Below are 18,373 nucleotides of genomic sequence, written 5' to 3'. Positions count from 1 at the left end.
GAAAACCTTGATAATAAATTATCAGAGAAAGTTAGTGTTGAAAGGTATTCTAAAGACAGTGTAATTCAACTGTCTAGTTATACAAATGAAAAAACTTAAGCTCAGAGGCATGAAATTATGAAATATCATAATAAACTGCCTATACCCCGGAATGTTTTCTTGTTCTCATTTGTGTATGATAGCCCATTTCCTGTCCAAAGTTGCAGGAGAACAGCTGGCCATTAATCGCAGCACTTCGTAATGGTCATTATTAAAGGGTCTGTTCTCTGAATTGTATTGTCAGAGGAGGGAGTCAGCCTGCATATCATTTGAATAACAACTGCTCTGTGTAATGACAAAAAGCCCACCTATCTAAAGTGCCTCTCCCTACAAGATAAAAGAAGCACTGGAAGACTATCAGTTTAAGTCAAAGAAAAGTCTTGGGGTAGATGTTTAGCAGGAAGGCTTTTGCAGGGCTGAATCCAGAGGTTCTGAGTTTGTCTTTTTTACTGCTTAGGCTCTCTTTACCTCTTGGCTCAGCTTTCCTTTGGATTAGCTTTATTCTCAGAAAAGTTCTTTCCCAGGACATTAGAGAAAAAATAAAATAAAAATAGAACTAGTGGTTCTGATTAGTGGTAAGGAGCAGAGGTTACATTAAAGTAGAACTTCTTATCTGGCCTTCAAAACTTCTGCAATTGCTCAATTAGGACCTTGTTTACAGATGATGGGGAGACAGCATCAGCTGTTGTGACCCCAGGCGAAGCTGCTGTGTTCTGGAGGCATCAGAACTTTGAGTGTTCATGATTTTTGTATAAATTCTGACTGCTGTACTGGTATCTGAGCGAGAACAGAGCTTGGAAAAAATATGGAGCTAGGAAATAACTGGGAAGTTATGAATCACTGTTAATAAGATACAATAAAAAGTCAACCAAAGTGGTTTGAGGGCAGTGGTTTACCATGGTTGAGCATGCAAGAAGCAGTTAGGGTCAGCAAGGCTAAAGAGAAGGGAAGTCGGACCTGAGACACATGAGGCAAGGCTCAGGAACCTAGAGATCCGATGGTCCTGGGGGGAAACCAGTGATGGTCCTGGAGGGAAACAGGAGAGCAGGGTGTGTGCCCCGACGAGCATGAGCCCAGGGCGGAAGCTTGCCAGGCTCTCATCTCTGCATGCCAGTGTTTGGATACATACCAAGGAAGTTCTGAAAAAGATGCGAGATGTGGCAACAATAACAAAGGGCCTCTGAGTAGCCAGACCATCATTGTTAAAGTTTGTGATAAAACGTAAGACTTGTTTGGCAAATTTCTATTATGGTTCTTTTTGGTTGTATTCATTTACTTCTGTTGTTCTCTCTGCTTGGGAAGATCTTCACCCATGTTTCTGCAAGTCTCACTTCCTCCCCCCTTCCCAATGTGAGGATCCTTCAATGTAGGGATTCTGCCAGTTGCTGAGTATGTCTGTTTCAACAACCATACATTCTGGAATTGGGAAAGAGACCACAGGACTTGTTTGAGAATCCACTGGGCTAAAACTCCATTTATCTCCTGATCTCCATAAGCCCCACTGGCTGGTAGACCACAGTGGTGCTTTGGGTCCCTAAGAATTAGTGTCAGTGTCCAGTTATCCCCCGAAAGTGTGGTTGCCCCCCTCCATTGCAGTTACTCAGGTAGATGGCTGCAGGCCCCCCTGGGGAAGGTGAGAGGAAGATCCATACTGGACATTTTGACTGTGTATTCAGACTCTTCCTCTAGGGGACCTAGCCTCCCCTTTGTTCCTTAGGTTCTGGGTCTGTGAACTGGCTCAAGTCTGAGAATTTGTTGAGGTGCTATGACTTTCTGTTATGGAGAGACAAGTCAGATATTTGTTCACTTGACCCAGAGCTTTTTATGCTTCTAAAAATAAACTAATAGGCTCCCAAGTCTCTTTCACTTCCAAGCCATGATCAAGAAGCCAATGCCAAGGATCTCTGTGGATCAGATCATTTTCATACAACTTCAGTTCTACTGCCCATATGCTAACAGCACCCACTTGTCCCTCGATACTAAGTGCTGCCACTTGCCCCAACCATCCCAAGAGCCCATCTTCCCTGTGAATTCAGAAAACCCAGTTTGATAGCAGCAGTTCCCTGCCATTCCTGGCCCATACCATAGGACTCTCCTGAGGTGCCAGGGCCTCCTCGTGAATGCATTTCTCACAGCATTGGTGGAGGGAGTGTCCATAGGCCATAGTTAGGGCTGGGTTAAACTGGCCTTACACAATAAATCAAGTCTAGCATTCTGGTCTCTCTAAGTCTTTGGATATATACCAAGAAAGTTCTTGATGTTTCACCTTCATTTAATGCAGGCCACGTTTGGGAACAGTATTCAGCCGACCAACCAGGGTAAACTGTTGAAGCCACTTCTAGCTACTACCTCACTAAATCCAGAATCTCTGCACAGTGCACTGCTGTGGACAAATTTGCCCTGATCGAAAATTATATTTCTCCTACCCTATATCCAAAAAAAAAAACAAACAAACCCAGTGCTGTCGAGTCGATTCTGACTCACAGCGACCCTACAGGACAGAGTAGAACTGCCCCATGGAGTTTCCAAGGAGCGCCTGGTGGATTCAAACTGCCGACCCTTTGGTTAGCAGCCTAGCACTTAACCACTACGCCACCAGGGTTTCCCTTGAAATCCTTTCTCATTTGTTTCTCAGGTTTCTATAAGTTGGCTTAATCCTGTAGTTCTTTTTGGTATGTATGGTACCTCCTGATGAGTCACCCTTTATATTTCCTTTTCTGGGAACTGCCTGGACTTCAGTCTCTTTGCAGCTGAGAAGCAGAAAGAGGTGGTAGATGAGGCAGCTACCTCAGGGGAGGCTAGATAGACTTCAGGCATTCACTGGACTCTGTCCACGTCCCCATCTCAGGGAAGCCTTCACTGACCATCCTATTAAAATTACAACCCTCTCTCTCCAGAGATACGCACTGTCAGCCTATCTTTCGGCACAGCACTTACTGCTGCCCATCACACTGTATATTGCCTATTTGTTCTCTTACATACCAGCCCAGTTGCTGTCCAGTTGACTCTGATTCATGATGATCCCATGCTTACCAGAGCAGAACAGAGTGGAACCCTATGGAGTGAGGTTTTCAATGGCTGGTTTTTTTGGAAATAGATCATCAAGGCTTTTTCACAAGGCACCTCTGGATGGGCTTGAACCACCAGTCTTTTGGTTAGCAGCCAAGCATATTAATCATTTACACCACCCAGAGACTCCTGTTCTCTTCCAACTAGAATGTAAGTTGACTTTTGTTGACTTTTGTATCAAGGATTTCATTTTACTTGGATTCATATTACAATCAACGCCCATGGAAGCAGCAGTCAAGAAATCAAACGATGCATCGCCTTGGTCAAATCTGCTGCAATACACTTTTCTACAGTGTTCAAAAGCAAAGATGTCACCTTGAACACTAAGGTGCACCTGACCCAAGGTCTTTTCTGTAGCCTCATATGCATGTGAAAGCTGGACAATGAATAAGGAGGACCGAAGAATAATTCATGACTTTGAATTGTGGTGTTGGTGAAGGATATTGAATATATCATGGACTTCCAGAAGAACAAACAGATCTGTCTTGGAAGAAGTACAGCCAGAATGTTCCTTAGAAGCAAGGATGGCGAGACTTTGGACATGTTGTTAGGAGGGATCAGTCCATGGAGAAAGACATGCTTGGGAAAATACAGGGTCAGTAAAAAGAGGAAGACCCTCAGTGAGCTGGATTGACACAGTGGCTGCAACAATGGGCATAAGCATAACAATGATCATGAGGATGACACAGGACCAGGCAGTGTTTCGTGCTGCTGTACATAGGGTCACTATGTGTCGGAACCTGCTGGATGGCACATAACAATAACAACACATACCTTTATTGTCTAGAAGAGTACCTAGATATACTAGATTGTGAGTACATGTTTGTAGAATGGTTGGTTGATTGATTGGTTCTTTATTTTTTTCGTTATATAGATATTTGTTGAGTATAGCGATCAAGAATCACAGCAAGTGATAGACCTTTAAGTGTGAAAAATATCTGAGTGTTCAGGAAATAAAAGGTGGCAGGGTTGTGAGCAGTGAGGGTAGGTGGAATGGGATGTTGAGAGATGACATTTCAGAGGTAGACAGTAACCACATTGCATAGAGTTTGTCTATTATATGTTTCTGTTGAGGGCAATGTGAAGCTCCGGAAGTATCCTAAGCAAAGAGTGACAGAATCTTGTTTTATTTTTAAAATTTGCAATGCTTGGTGTTCAGAGCATAGGTATAGGAAGGCTATCTTGGTAGCAGAGAGATGAGTTAGAAGATGACTTTCAGTACTTCAGTGAAGAGAGAATGGTAGCTTGGGCTGTGGTGGTAGCTAAGGTTTGGCATCCACTTCTTCACATATCTGTCACCCCTATTCTCGGTTGACTGTGATGAAGCCTAGTGCTGCAGCCCTTGGCTCCTGGTCTCAGAGCAAGGCTGAGTTTAAGATTTGGAAGGTGGTAGCCACATTGGTGGCAATAGGCAGGTAGCAGTAACTAATGCACTGAGGAGCTCCATTTCTTCCATTGTGATGCATATTGTTGACTTGTCTAGCATCCCCAGTGGTACATTCTGTTAACAAATTTTTGCACTATTCCTACTGATCAAGTTACCTCGTATATTGCATATTAAGCTGACTTGTAATTTTTATTATTTTGATATTTTAATAGAAATAAACAGCATAGAGGCAAATAAATCACAGCAATTTTAATTTTCAATCTGTTGCTTTTTATAATAAATTATAATATTTAAATCATATTCTTTAAAGTATAATGAGCAGCTGGCATATAAATTCATATATATTAATTATATATTTTATAAACAAAAGAATTTTCATTGTATTTTATTTTATTATTCTTAGACTATCTACCTTCTTCTTATTTTTTATTCAAAGTACCAAGACACGAACATGCAGGGAGTTGTGTATGAACTCAACAGCTACATAGAACAGCGGTTGGATGCCGGAGGAGACAACCAGCTGCTCCTCTACGAGCTCAGTAGCATCATCAAAATAGGTAGGAAATCCTTCATATCTCTCTTAGCGGAAAAGTTGAAGAGAAGTTTCTCTTAGGCCATTGTAAAAAGTGACAAACGTAATTTAGTCACTAACAGGCAAGTGCACATTATTTATTTACTTCTTTTTTTCAATCAAGCTTAAGATGAAAATATTTTACTGTGAAACTACCAGGATGAGTCAAACCTAAAACTTCCTAAATTATCTAATTCCAAGCTAAGTATTTGTGTGATGCATAAATGGAATTACCTTACCTCTAATGAATGCCTTGTTTTCTTTTAAAAGTATAGTTCTAGTGAACTAAATCAGGTCTTTGTAAAGCAATTTATTAATTTTTAAGGAAGAACAAGCCTTTTAAATTTGGGGAAATGATAGCATTATACAGTAGTTAAGAAATGAATGATTTGTGTTGTCAATGGAATGGAACAAGTTTCAGAAGCTTGCACTTCCTTAAGGCAATTTTTTAGTAGGATACCTACTATGGAAATTTTATCTTTTGGGTTTTTTTATATGGAAGTCAAAATACTCATGATACAAGTGTTAATAATAATAACTTTATTATGTACTTAATTGTATGCCAAGCACTTTTCTATACATATTACACGTACCAACTCACTCACTCTCCTTACGACCTTATGAGGTTCCTACTGTTAGTATCACGATTTTTCTGATGAGGAAGCTGAGACACAAAAAAGTTAAGTATTTTACCCAAGGACACTCAGAATAAAAGGAGATGTTGTTGTCCTTAGCTACCCACAAGGTCAGTAGATTCTGACTCACGAGGACCCTATGAAAAGGCGTTAAGTGGGGGGTTTAAATTCAGACAATTCCCCTGACTTATGCTGTTACTTGCAATGGTAATGGACTTCCAGATGACCCTGAAGCAATTTCAGGTAAGTTAAGTCATTTTCTATCCAGTGGTGGTATGTAAATACATGTACCATCTATTTAGTTGAGGCTTATATTGGTTATAGGATATGAATACCACTTTTGGCATTTTTAATACTTTAAAAACTGAATACAATTCTCAAATCTTAAAAATGTGTTATTCTATAGTACACTGAGTGGTACCTGTTTTCTGGGATGGTGCACCTTAACATTGGGAATAGCTGGTGAAGATCCATGACACGCGTCTAATTAGGCTCCTGAGTAAAGTTGTACATCGTTGTGTTTCATTTACTGCCTGAACATTGATTATGTTAAGAAATCCATTCAAAAGACTCATATCTGAAGTCTCACCTTAGAGAGTTCATACATGTGATTTTCTTCCATTGAGATTAGTTTCTTCCTTTTTTTTTTATTACTTTGGCAGCCACAAAAGCTGATGGATTTGCACTGTATTTCCTTGGAGAGTGCAATAACGTAAGTATCTAAATTTAGATTTTGATGCTCTAGATAAAAAAAAGACTGTAAGCTTTTTAAAAGACAGATAATTATGTTATAAACAATTTGATAGATGTATCATAATTGAATATTTTAAACTTATTCTGTGTTTTATTTCCACGTGTGGTCATTACCAGCCCAGGATTTTACTAATTTGTCAGCATTTTTTTATAGGCATAAAATGTTAGAATTTATTTTATTTTATTTTTTTTTTTGGTTTTGGTTTATATTACGAATAGGAGTCCTGGTGGTGTAGTAGCTAAGAGCTCGGCTGCTTACCAAAGGTTCGCAGTTCGAACCTACCAGCTGCTCCTTGGGAACCCTGTGGGGCTGTCCTGCTCTGTCCTATAGAGTCTCTGTGAGTTGGAATTGACTCGACAGCAATAGGCAACAAGGTATATTGTGTATGGCATTATTGTTTTGTACATAGGTTTTCAGCAGTGTGGGATGGAGTGTCACAGTGGAGAGACTTTTCACACAGTCTACTAGTAGGATAAAATGAGGACAGAAATTCAGCGTATTCTGTGCGATTTTCCAGGCTTTTTAAAATGACTCTAAAGGTAAACAGAGTCCCTAAGTCCAGACCCTGGAGCTGCCATGTTCCTGGCTCATGTCTCCTCAGGAATACGATCCCACTTCTGCATCTTGGAAAGATCCTGGGTTTCTAGGTTCACTTACACAGACCACAGCCCACTGGTCAAGTGCAGCACAGATAGGCATTTACATTTTTTTTTTTATGATATTCAATTACTGGCACTTGATTTTTGTTATGCTATTAAAAAACATATACAGTAAACCTTGTGAAAGCCAGAATCTGTTTAAGGCAGAAGCTTGTCATAGAAGGAAAACTCAAATATTTTCTACTAAAACGAGCAATAGAAAAGTGGTAAAACTACACCCTGTCAAGGAAACCCTGGTGGCCTAGTGATTTAGACCTACAGCTGCTAACCAAAAGGTTGGCAGTTTGAATCCACCAGGTGCTCCTTGGAAACCCTATAGGGCAGCTCTACCCTGTCCTATAGGGTTGCTATGAGTCGGAATTGACATGATGGCAACGGGTTTATTTTTTTTGGTTTATACCCCGTCAAAGGCTGAAAACTTGGAAGACCCAGAAAAAAGCAGTCCCATTGGGTTCCAGCTCTCCCAGGTTTTACTGTATAACATATTTTAGTATACTATTCTGGGCCAATGATACTCAGATTCATAGCATAACTATGTAAAATCCACTTATATATTTACATGACAAATATTTTACTCTGTATTATTAATGTGTTAGGCATTGTGATTTAAGACTTGGGATTTGTTTTTGCAGTATGGTACATGTACTTGTTTCCTTGAATAATCAAAATGGATACTATACGTTAATTCAACACATTTTTATTGGGGCGTACCACATGCCACCACCACCACTTGTCTGTCAGTTTGTTGTACTGTGGTAACTTGCGTGTTGCTTTGATGCTGGAAGCTATGCCACTGGTATTTCAAATACCAGCAGGGTCACAGGTTTCAGCGGAGCTTCCAGACTAAGACTGACTGGGAAGAAGGACCTGGCCACCTACTTCTGAAAAACTGGCTAGTGAAAACCTCTTGGATAGCAACGGAACATTATCTGACATAGTGCTGGAAGATGAGCCCCTCAGGGTGGAAGGCACTGACAATACGTTTGGGGAAGAGCTGCCTCCTCAAAGCAGAATCAACCCTAATGATATGGGTGGAGTTAAACTTTCAGGGCTTCTATCTGCTGAGGTGGCATGACTCGAAATGAGAAAAAATAGCTGCAAACATCAATTAATAATAGGAATGTGGAATGTAAGAGGTATGAATCAAGGGAAATTGAAGGCTTTGGCAAAAAAACAAGGCTCCAGGAATTGACATAATACTAATTGAGATGTTTTAACAAACGAGTACAATGCTGGAAGCGCTCACCTCCTGTGCCAAGAAATTTGGAAGACAGTTACCTGTCCAACCGCCTGGAAGAGACCCATGTACGTACCTATTCCAAAGAAAGGTGATCCAATAGAATGCAGAAATTATTAATATTATTAATGTCACACCGAAGTAAAATTTTGCTGAAGGTCATTCAAAAATGGTTGCAACGGTACATTGACAGGGAGCTGCTGGAAATTCAAGCCAGATTCAGAAGAGGACGTGGAATTAGGGATATCATTGCTGATGTCAGATGGACCTTGACTGAAAGCAAAGAATACCAGAAAGATGATTACCTGTGTTTTATTGACTATGCAGAGGCATTGGACTGTGTGGATCATAATAAATTATGGATAAAATTTGGAAGAGTGGGAATTCCAGAACACTAAATTTGTACTTATGAGGAACCGTACACAGACCAAGAGGCAATCATTTGAACAGAACTAGGGGATGCTGCATGGTTTACGATCAGGAAAGGTGTGCACCAGGGCTGTATCCTCTCACCAAACCTATTCAATCTGTATGCTGAGCACATAGTCCGAGAAGCTAGACTATATGAAGAAGCGTGGGGCATCAGAATTGGAGGAAGACTCATTAACAACCTGCATTATGCAGATGACACAACCTTTCTTGCTGAAAGTTAAGAAGACTTGAAGCACTTATAAAGACTACAGCCTTCACTATGGATTTCACCTTAACATAAAGAAGACAAAAACCCTCACAATTGGGCCAATAAGCAACATCATGATAAATGAAAGATTGAAGTTGTCAAGGGTTTCATTTACTTGGATCCAAGATCAACACCCATGGAAGCAGCAGTCAAGACATCAAACGACGTATTGCATTGGGGAGATTTGCTGCGAAAGACCTCTTTAAAGTATTAAAAACAAAGATGTCACCTTGAGGACAGAGGTATGCCTGACCTAAGCCATGGTATTTTCAGTCGCCTCATATGCATGTGAAACCTAGACAATGAATAAGGAACCAATACCTTTGAATTATGGTGTTGGTGAAAAATATTGACTATACCATGGACCTCCCGTAAAGGTAAACAAATCTATTTTGGTAAAGTAGAAGGTCAGAAAAAAGAGGAAGACCCTCAAGGAGATGGACTGACCCAGTGGCTTCAACAATGGGCTCAAACATAACGATTATTCTTAGGATGGCGTAGGACAGGGCAGTGTTTTGTTCTGGGTCACTATGAGTCAGAACTGACTTGAGTGCACCTAACAACAACAACAACAACAACAACAAACCACATGCCAGACACTGTTCCAGGTACTAGAGACACTAGTGAATTAAACAAGTGTCTGCCCTCTTGGGATTTATAATTAATTTAATCCATGGAGATAGAAAAAGAAAATTTTTGTATACCAGGTAATCACAGGACAACACAGAAAAACTATTAGCTAATCTCTAACTCACAAGAAGGAAGAAACACAAATATGTATTTCAATAGTTAAATGATTATTTAATAATTAAAAAGAGTAAAACTACAGATAGAGTAAAAGTAATCAATTGTAAGGGGGTACTTAATAAATTTGGAAGAAGTACAGCCAAAATGTTCTTTAAAAGGGTGGACAGTGAGACATTGTCTCATATACTTTGGACATTTTATCTGGAGGAACCAGTCCCTGGAGAAGGACATCATACTTGGTAGAGGTTCAGCAGAAGAGAGGAAGACTCTCAGTGAGATGGATTGACCCATTGGCTGCAACAGTGGGCTCAAGAATAGCACAATTGTGAGGATGGCGCAGGACTGGGAACTGTTATAGTTCTGGCGTACATAGGGTCGCTATGAATTGTAACTGGGTGGCATCTAACAACAGCAACAAACTTAATAAATGTGAAAATCTAGATAAAATAGACAATTTTAAAGGTAAATACAAATGACCCAATTTGATGCAAATGACAGCAGAAAACCAAATAGGCCACTATCCATGGGAGAACAGAAAACAGTGTTAAAATACTGCCTTCTAAAGACCAGTAGAACGTTTATTCAAGAAGATGTTTTTGAGCGCTGACCATGTCAGGCGGTGTGCTAAACCCAGGAAGAAGGCATGGCTACAGAGATGGGCTCTTGTGCCTACCTTCACATTCTAGTGTGGACACCTTTTAGAAAAAGAATTCCTGAAGTATATGCTTTTAAATTTATTTTAGAACGTGGAAAAAGGAGGGAAGCCTCCCAAAAAACAGTCTCGCTTTTTACAGAACTTTGGGTCCGGAGTTGAATTGTATGAGTTAGTAATTGTGTGACTTTGGGCAAGGTTCTTAAACTTTCTAAAACTTGATTTAACCTCCATTGATTAAACGTTATGTCATGAATGTCATTCATTCAACAAACCATTTTTAAACATTGGCTATGTTCTTTAAAAACCTGTACTAACTGCTGGACATATGAGATAAATAAACCATTTCCTTCAAAAACTGTATGACCAGTGGGGAAATCGTGAGATCAACAGTTAATGAGAGCACAAGGTGACCTGTGCGCTGGGGCGTGGTTTGGTGGTAGGGGCTGGTGGGATGGGGCACACTAATGCCAGTCATTGATTAGCTCATGTTTGAGGACCCCAGTTACCAGACAAGGCAGAAGAAGCAATTTATGACAAATCTGGGGCTAAAAGAAAAACCCAGTGCCCTCGAAATCTGGGGCTAGCAAGGAAAAAAAACTTTGTATCCTGACACTTAGCAGCATGTGTACAAGGGGCTCTTGAAATGTTTGTTGGACAAAAATAATTTTCTCATTCACTTGACTTTAATGCTTTTACATTTTTCATTCGTTTGTACTTAGTCATGTATTCAGACTGTTGTGTAACATGCAATATACTTTTATGATTATAATTTTTCTTATATTTGAGTTGTTTGTAAAGTTGAAAACCTTACAAACTCTAAACTTTAAAAATTTTAATTCCTAAAATAAGTTCATAGATAGCTTTTCGTATACCAGTTATCTTTTAAATAATCATTCATAATTTACAAGTTTGGTAAGGTAGCATATTTGAGCATTTGTTTTATTTTATTCATAAATGTGAGGGACTAGATGAGGCTAACGGATACCTAAAATAATAGAATGTTAACTAAAGGAGACACTTCAAAATTTTCTAATCCCGCCTTTTCATTTTAATGATAAAGTACACTTGGTGAGTTGCTGTTGGGCGTTGCTGAGTCGATTCGGACACAGCGACCAAACCCTATAGAGAAGAACTGCCCTGTAGGGTTCTGTGGGCTTATGAGTCGGAATCGACTCGACGGCAATGGGTTTGGTTAAACATTACGGGAGCAGATTGCCAGGTCTTTTCTCCTGCCGAGCAGCTAGCGGGTTTGAATCGTTGACTTTTCAGTTAGCAGCTGAATGCTTTAACCGCTGTGCCACCAGGGCTCCTTCAGCATGGTCTAGCATGGTTGAAGGACTTGTCCAAGCTCACGGGCTGGTCAGAAGCAAAGGCCTCTACCCCAGCCCGATCCTCTGGGCTCCTCGTCCCACATCTGTGCCCTTCCACGCATCACCTGGGCCCTTCTCCCACCCCAGTACACTTCCTCTGCCGGGCTATGGGCATTCCCTTCATCAGGCTTGATCTTTAGTAACCATAAACTGGGAAGAATGCAACTCAAACAACTCTGTGACTTGGGATACATATTGGGAGAAAATGGAAAAGCAGAGAAATCCAAGTGTGGATATGTAATACAATATTAACATAACAAAATATAATATATCATGTAATTAATATAATGCAACTTAATGTGATATAAATAACAAAATATTTTTAAATAGTCTTGAATAGTCTCCTGAAAATATTGCATTTTTTCTATTTAGAGACTGTAGTTTATAATAAGCATGTGATTAAAAAAAATTTTTACAGTGAATTTTACCAGGTTTATCTTTACGAATTATGCACACAAGTTATCCATATTTCAATTTCCAGGTGCATGCAGGGGCTGGTTGCTCACCACAACCTACATAGGTCTATGTTTGTTTACTACCCAGTGCCATCTAGTGTCCAAAAAGAACACTAGAAAATAACTTAGTGATAATCCTAAATAATATATTTTTTTCTTACAAGTATTTCTAAAATTTAACTGGCCATAGTGGTTATAGGTGTCAAGCATTGTAATGGCTGATTTTGCAAAATAAAGTCCCTGTTTCCTTTATAAGTTCCTTTAGAATTTATTTACATCCATCATTTGTTAATGCATTGATTCAAAGTCTTCACCAATGAAAACTGCAAAATAAATCTTAAAAAGTGAATTATGATTATTTGAAACATAGTAAACAAACAAGGAATTGCCTTTCCAGATTACAAGAAGGACCATGAACTTGCAGTAATTAAAACAGCGCGGCAGGCAGCAAACGCATGTACGGAACTGAGGGCTCAGAAATAAACCCAAGCACACTTGGGGTGTAGTGTATGGTAAAGGTGGCAGTCCCGGAAGTGGGGAAGAGACAGCTATTCACTAAATGACTGTCCATTTGTTTATTTCTGTGGAATAATTCAACACAGATTTAGTAAACTTTTCTCTATCCCTGAATATGCATAAAATTCAACCTCTGACTTAGAGGTACAATGTTGAGTGTCTGTTTGCAGTAACAACTGCCTGTCAATCATGAAGAACACCTGGCCACAGGGCACACGATCCAAACCAGGGGCTGACCCTCAATCTGTAGTCCACATGATTGAAGGGAGGTTGCACGGGGGAATCCCATGGAGCAAAGGAAAAAGTAGGAACCCCCTAGGAGAAGCAGAGAAAGAGGGGCAGTGCAGGCACCCCAGCAGTGGGTGTCTTGTCAGGGCCGTCCCCTTTTTCCCCTTCTTCCTGAGCATTTGGCCTTCAGGTCACAATTTACTGACTGTTTTGTTAGCACTTAGTTCTCGTTTGGAGATATTTTTATTTGACAAATGTCAACAAAAAAAATGTGAGCTAATTAAAAAAACAATTATAAATTCTTATTGTAAATAATTATTTAATATCTTTATAATTATTATTATCCACAAGAAAAAGTTTTTACATTCTCTGAAGTAACTCTAAGACTCTGTCAAGTAACACGGAGCGCTCGTGGTGCAGTGGTTAAGAGCTCGGCTGCTAACCAAAAGGTTGGCACTTCAAATCCACCATCTGCTTCTTGGAAACCCTATGGGGCAGTTCTACTCTGTCCTCTAGGGTAGCTATGAGTTGGAATCGACTTGATGCCAGTGGGTTTGGTTTTTTGTTTTATCAGGTAACTGAAAGATTTCTAAACCATTTTTGGCCTGTCTAATAGAAGAGTTTCCTGTACTCCCTGGGTGCAGTACTTGCTGGTCCATTTCTTGTATGTCATATAGAAGCCTTATATTAAATGATCACCCCAAAAGACAAGAAAGTATAAGATATTCAGAGGAGCCTTGGTGGCACAACGTTTAACCGCTCGCCTGTTAATCAAAAGATCAGCGGTTTAACCCACCAGCTGCTCTGTGGGAGAAAAGACCTGGTGATCGGCTCCCGTAAAAATTTCAGACTAGGGAAACCTGTGGGGCAGTTGCTCTGTCATATAAAATTGCTATGAGTAGGAATCCACCCGACAACACACAACGACAATGAGATATTCCGTCATTATTGAATTATGAAGCTGAGCATAACTCGAGGATACTATTAAATGAAGCCTACGGGGAATATGTCTAAGTCACAGAAAAGACATCTGTGTATAGCTTCAAACCAAACAAACACACAAAGCCAACAAATACAACACAAATAATCCAAAGCTTTTGTTGAGAGCTGGGTCCACAGTTTACTTCCTACTGTTGTCACAAGATAACTCTTTAAGAGTGATCTGAACCATTCGGTTGGATTTAAGTTTGTTTCCTGTAATTCTGTCCTTGGTAGAGAAAACAAAAAACAGTTGCTCAGCATCCTTCTTATGACTGACTTTTTCATAGTTTGAGAAAACCATTGTCAATTAGATTTTTCTTCGGGCCAAATATCTGACATCTTTTAAATGTCTTCTTGCAGTTGTCTCTTCTTCTTGTGCTTGGATGGTTTTTCCACTTTCGGTCTTTCCCAGTTTGCAGTCACCTTCCTTAATAACGGGTGACACACTGAATTTGTTACGACACTGATAGATACTAAATCTAAAGAAAGTCTTACTGACAGAATAATAAACCAAAAAAAAAAACCAACCCTGTTACCGTCAAGTCGATTCCGACTCGCAGCCACCCTGTAGGACGGAGTGGAACTGCCCCATAGAGTTTCTAAGGAGCGCCTGGTGGATTGGAACTGCCAGTCTTTTGCTTAGCAGCCATAGCTCCTAACCACTGGGCCACCAGGGTTTCCAATAGAAGAATAGTAATTCTTAAAACAATGATACCAATTTCTAGCCTTTTAAATATATATTATGTATATGTAATTTGTATATATTGTATGTAAATTATATATGTAATGTACATGTAATTTCCCATCTTATATGTAGTTATTATTTTTTGGTCTGAGGTGTGTACCTCATATTTAAATATTTTAAGCTTCATCTTTTTTAAAAGAACCACTTAAAATATATTTCACATGCCTTGTACTTAACAGAAAATACTACTTAAGCACAGTCCTAATTGGCGTAGATATGCTCGTGCATAGACATATTTCCCACTTAGCTTTAGCCTTTTATAATGGTGACTTATTGGGTTTTTGGGTTATTTAACCCTTTGGTGACCCAATTATTTTCTGCTTCACATTTTTTGTTGATGCCATGTGTTTTTGTTACTGGAAGCATGCTGAATCATTGAGCGTGTCTGCATTTTTGGTAGGTAGGTGGGTAGGTAGTGTTTTTTTTTTTTTTTTTTTTGCCCCCTTCCCCAAGCCTACCCCAAGTGTTTAGTGCTACATATGAAGTGTGAGTAATTATACACCAGAGTCCCCACTGGGGTCTGTTGGTACGTATGTGTAACAAATAAAAGTTTTCAGAATTTCTGGTTTTCCTACGAAAAATTCAGACGCCTCATACAATACCCTGTAAAAACAGTAATTTGTGGCACACACCCATTTCTTCAGTTTCCAATAGTCATAAAAGGCTCTGCCTTGTGGCAGGACACACTGTCAGTACAATAAACCCTGGAGGCTTAAAAAGTTCATGGTCCCCATACGTACTGCTGGCCACGGAAGGGTGAAAGCAGCCAGGAGACCCAGAAGGGCTGAAGTTCTGCTTCTCTTTTCCCTCGTTCCCTTGATTATAGTAAAGATTTTGTTTGAAGACAGTTTTCTGACTTTACAAAGTGTGAAAACCACTTTATATAGTAAGTTAAAATATTGTGAGGGTGGCACAGGACCAGGCAGTGTTTCTTTCTGTTGTACGCAGTGTTGCTGAGTTGGAACCAACTTGATGGCACCTAACAACAACATAATAAGTTAATAAATTGATCCGGCTCTTTGTCACAGCCTTAGAACCAGCTTAGTAATAGCAAATGTTACAGTTAAAACTGTGAGAACCCAAACTTAATGAGACAGCCTTGTTTTTCCGGGTCTCACAAATTTTCTGCCTTTGACAGGGGTACAGTCTAACCATTTTTCTGTCTCTGTTAGCCGAAAATATTTGAGTTTTCCTTTTCTGACAGGTTTCCAGCTGACACAGGTTCTGGCTTTTGCAGATTTTATGGTAATGGTCACATGTTTTAGGTCAAGAAGATTGTCTAACAGGTATTGCTCTGAAGAGGTCTTCAGCCTTTAGGTTACAAAATACAATTCAGGGAAAAAGTGAAGTCTTGGGAGAATTTACTTGAAACTTTAAGAGTTTCCAAATGAGGCAAATAATCATAAAATGAGTGTGTCAAGTGGTTTTCTTTAGCAAGTCTTATTTAGTAGAAAATTATTTTAAAATGTGATTTTTTAGTCGAGATAACTGTTCGTATTTTAAACTGATTTATTTTTAAATAGTTTCAGCACTTTTCCCTGCTGCCGAATCTCTTGAAAGGGAAAGATACCCCCAGACTTGCCAATTTTTTTGCCCAGAGAGGAGCAAAGTGTTCATTGAGAGTATTCTAAAACTGAAAATACAGGGGCAAGCCAGCTTAAGGAATGCAAGTGATTGAGCCTTTAAAGAGAAATAATGTTCTGAGAAAGATTTTTAATGGAAATTAAAAGTATAATCAAATCACTTTGGCTTGTAGCTGTTGATCCTGTCTTCAGATATATGTGTCAAATCTACAGGGAAGTTGGGCCCAATGTTTGTCTGTTTCTTGTGTGACAGTATCTTGAACCCAATTACAGGGTGCATTTCTTCTCATTTTAATGTGTTTTCTATGTATCCAAACAGGAGGCTATTTTAAGGGTTTTTCTGTACCTAGAAATCCATTTAAAACCTATATCTGACCTGCATTTTGTGTGAATAGGGAATCATCTCACTTCAGATACTTGAGTTTGATCACGGCATAATGCATCACAAAGTACCTTTTTTCGTTTTATGTTTCTCCTTTTACTGGGCTCACGGATTATTTTGACTATGAGTAATATCTGGATGTATTTTTGTATTGTTTGAATGTACAAGTCTGTAAAGTGTTGTCTCTTTCTTCTTAGAGCCTTTGTGTGTTCACACCACCTGGAATAAGGGATGGAAAACCGAGGCTCATCCCCGCCGGGCCCATCACCCAGGGCACCACCATATCTGCCTATGTGGCCAAGTCCAGGAAAACACTGCTGGTAGAAGACATCCTTGGGGTCAGTGGCTCTTTAACCTTCGACATTTTGGTACTGAAGTGTTGAGTGAAGACAGATGACTTATCATTCTGATGTTATAATTTGTGCCATTTCATAAAATAAAAATATTAAAGCTAAAGGTTGTTGTTAGGTGCCTTCAAGTTGGTTCTGACTCACAGCGACCCTATATATAACAGAACGAAACCCGGCTCGGTCCTGCGCCATCCTCACAATAGTTGCTATGTTGAACCCCATTGTTGCAGCACTGTCAGTCCCTCTCGTTGAGGGTCATCTTCTTTTTCACTGACCACCGACATTACCAAGCATAGTGATTTTCTCCAGGGACTGGTCCCTCCTGATAACATGTTCAAAGTACGTGAGACATAGTCTCGTCATCCTCTATTCTAAGGAGCATTCCAGCCATACTTCTTCCACAGATTTGTTTGTTTTTTTTCTGGCGGTCTGAGGTAAATTCAGTATTCTTCAACAACACACTAATTTAAATGCATCTATTCTTCTTCCTTATTCTTTGTCCAGCTTTCACATGCATAAGAAGCAATTGAAAATACCATGGCTTAGTCCTCAAAGTGACATCTTTGCTTTTTAACACTTTAAAGAGATCTTTTGCAGTGTATTTGTCCAATGCAATACATCATTTGATTTCTTGACTGCTGCTTCCATGGGCGTTGTGGATCTAAGTAAAATGAAATCCTTGACAACCTCAATCTTTCCTCCACTTATAATGTCGTTTATTGGTCCAGTTGTGAAGATTTTTGTTTTCTTTGAGGCGTAATCCATACTGAAGGCTGTGGTCTTTGATCTTCATCAGTAAGTGCTTCGAGTCCTCTTCACTTTTAGCAAGCAAAGTTGTGTCGTCTGTATAACACAAATAGTTAATGAGTCTTCCTCCAATCCTAATGCTTCATTTGTCATATAGTCCAGTTTCTTTGATTAGTTGCTCAGTATACAGATTGAGTAAGTGTGGTGAAAGGATACAACCCTGACGCACAGCCTTCCTGATTTTAAACCAATAGTATCCCCTTTCTCCTTTCGAACGACTGCCTCTTGTTCTATGTACAGGATCTGCATGAGCACAATTAAGTGTTTTGGAATTCCCATTCTTCGAAGTGTTACCCATGATTTGTTAAGATCCACAGAGTTGAATGCCTTTGCATAATCAATAAAACAGTAAACATCTTTCTGGTATTCTCTGCTTTCAGCCAAGATCCATCTGACATCAGCAATAATATCCCTTGTCCCAGGTCCTCTTCTGAATCTGACCTGAATTTCTAGGCATTCCTTGTCAATGTACTGCTGAAACTGTTTTTGAATTATCTTCAGAAAATTTTTCCTGGCATGTGATA

General features: G+C 39.5%; 1 protein-coding gene across 1 annotated transcript in view; it reads left to right on the top strand.

The window, feature by feature from the left end:
• Positions 1-4,931: 4,931 nt before the first annotated feature.
• The window catches only part of PDE10A (phosphodiesterase 10A), a 114,167-nt gene continuing 100,725 nt past the window's right edge, over positions 4,932-18,373 (top strand). Inside the window, exons 1-3 of the mRNA XM_023559358.2 lie at positions 4,932-5,052; positions 6,364-6,413; positions 16,890-17,030. Coding sequence (XP_023415126.2) covers positions 4,947-5,052; positions 6,364-6,413; positions 16,890-17,030 — 297 coding nt within the window. The 5' untranslated portion in view covers positions 4,932-4,946. The remainder of the gene's footprint in view (positions 5,053-6,363; positions 6,414-16,889; positions 17,031-18,373) is intronic.

Source organism: Loxodonta africana, chromosome 1 (genome assembly GCF_030014295.1).
Source record: "Loxodonta africana isolate mLoxAfr1 chromosome 1, mLoxAfr1.hap2, whole genome shotgun sequence".
In the NCBI taxonomy this organism is placed as follows: Eukaryota; Metazoa; Chordata; class Mammalia; order Proboscidea; family Elephantidae; genus Loxodonta; species Loxodonta africana.
The sequence above is the reverse complement of the archived record's forward strand: the minus strand, read 5'-3'. Positions and strand labels throughout refer to the sequence as shown.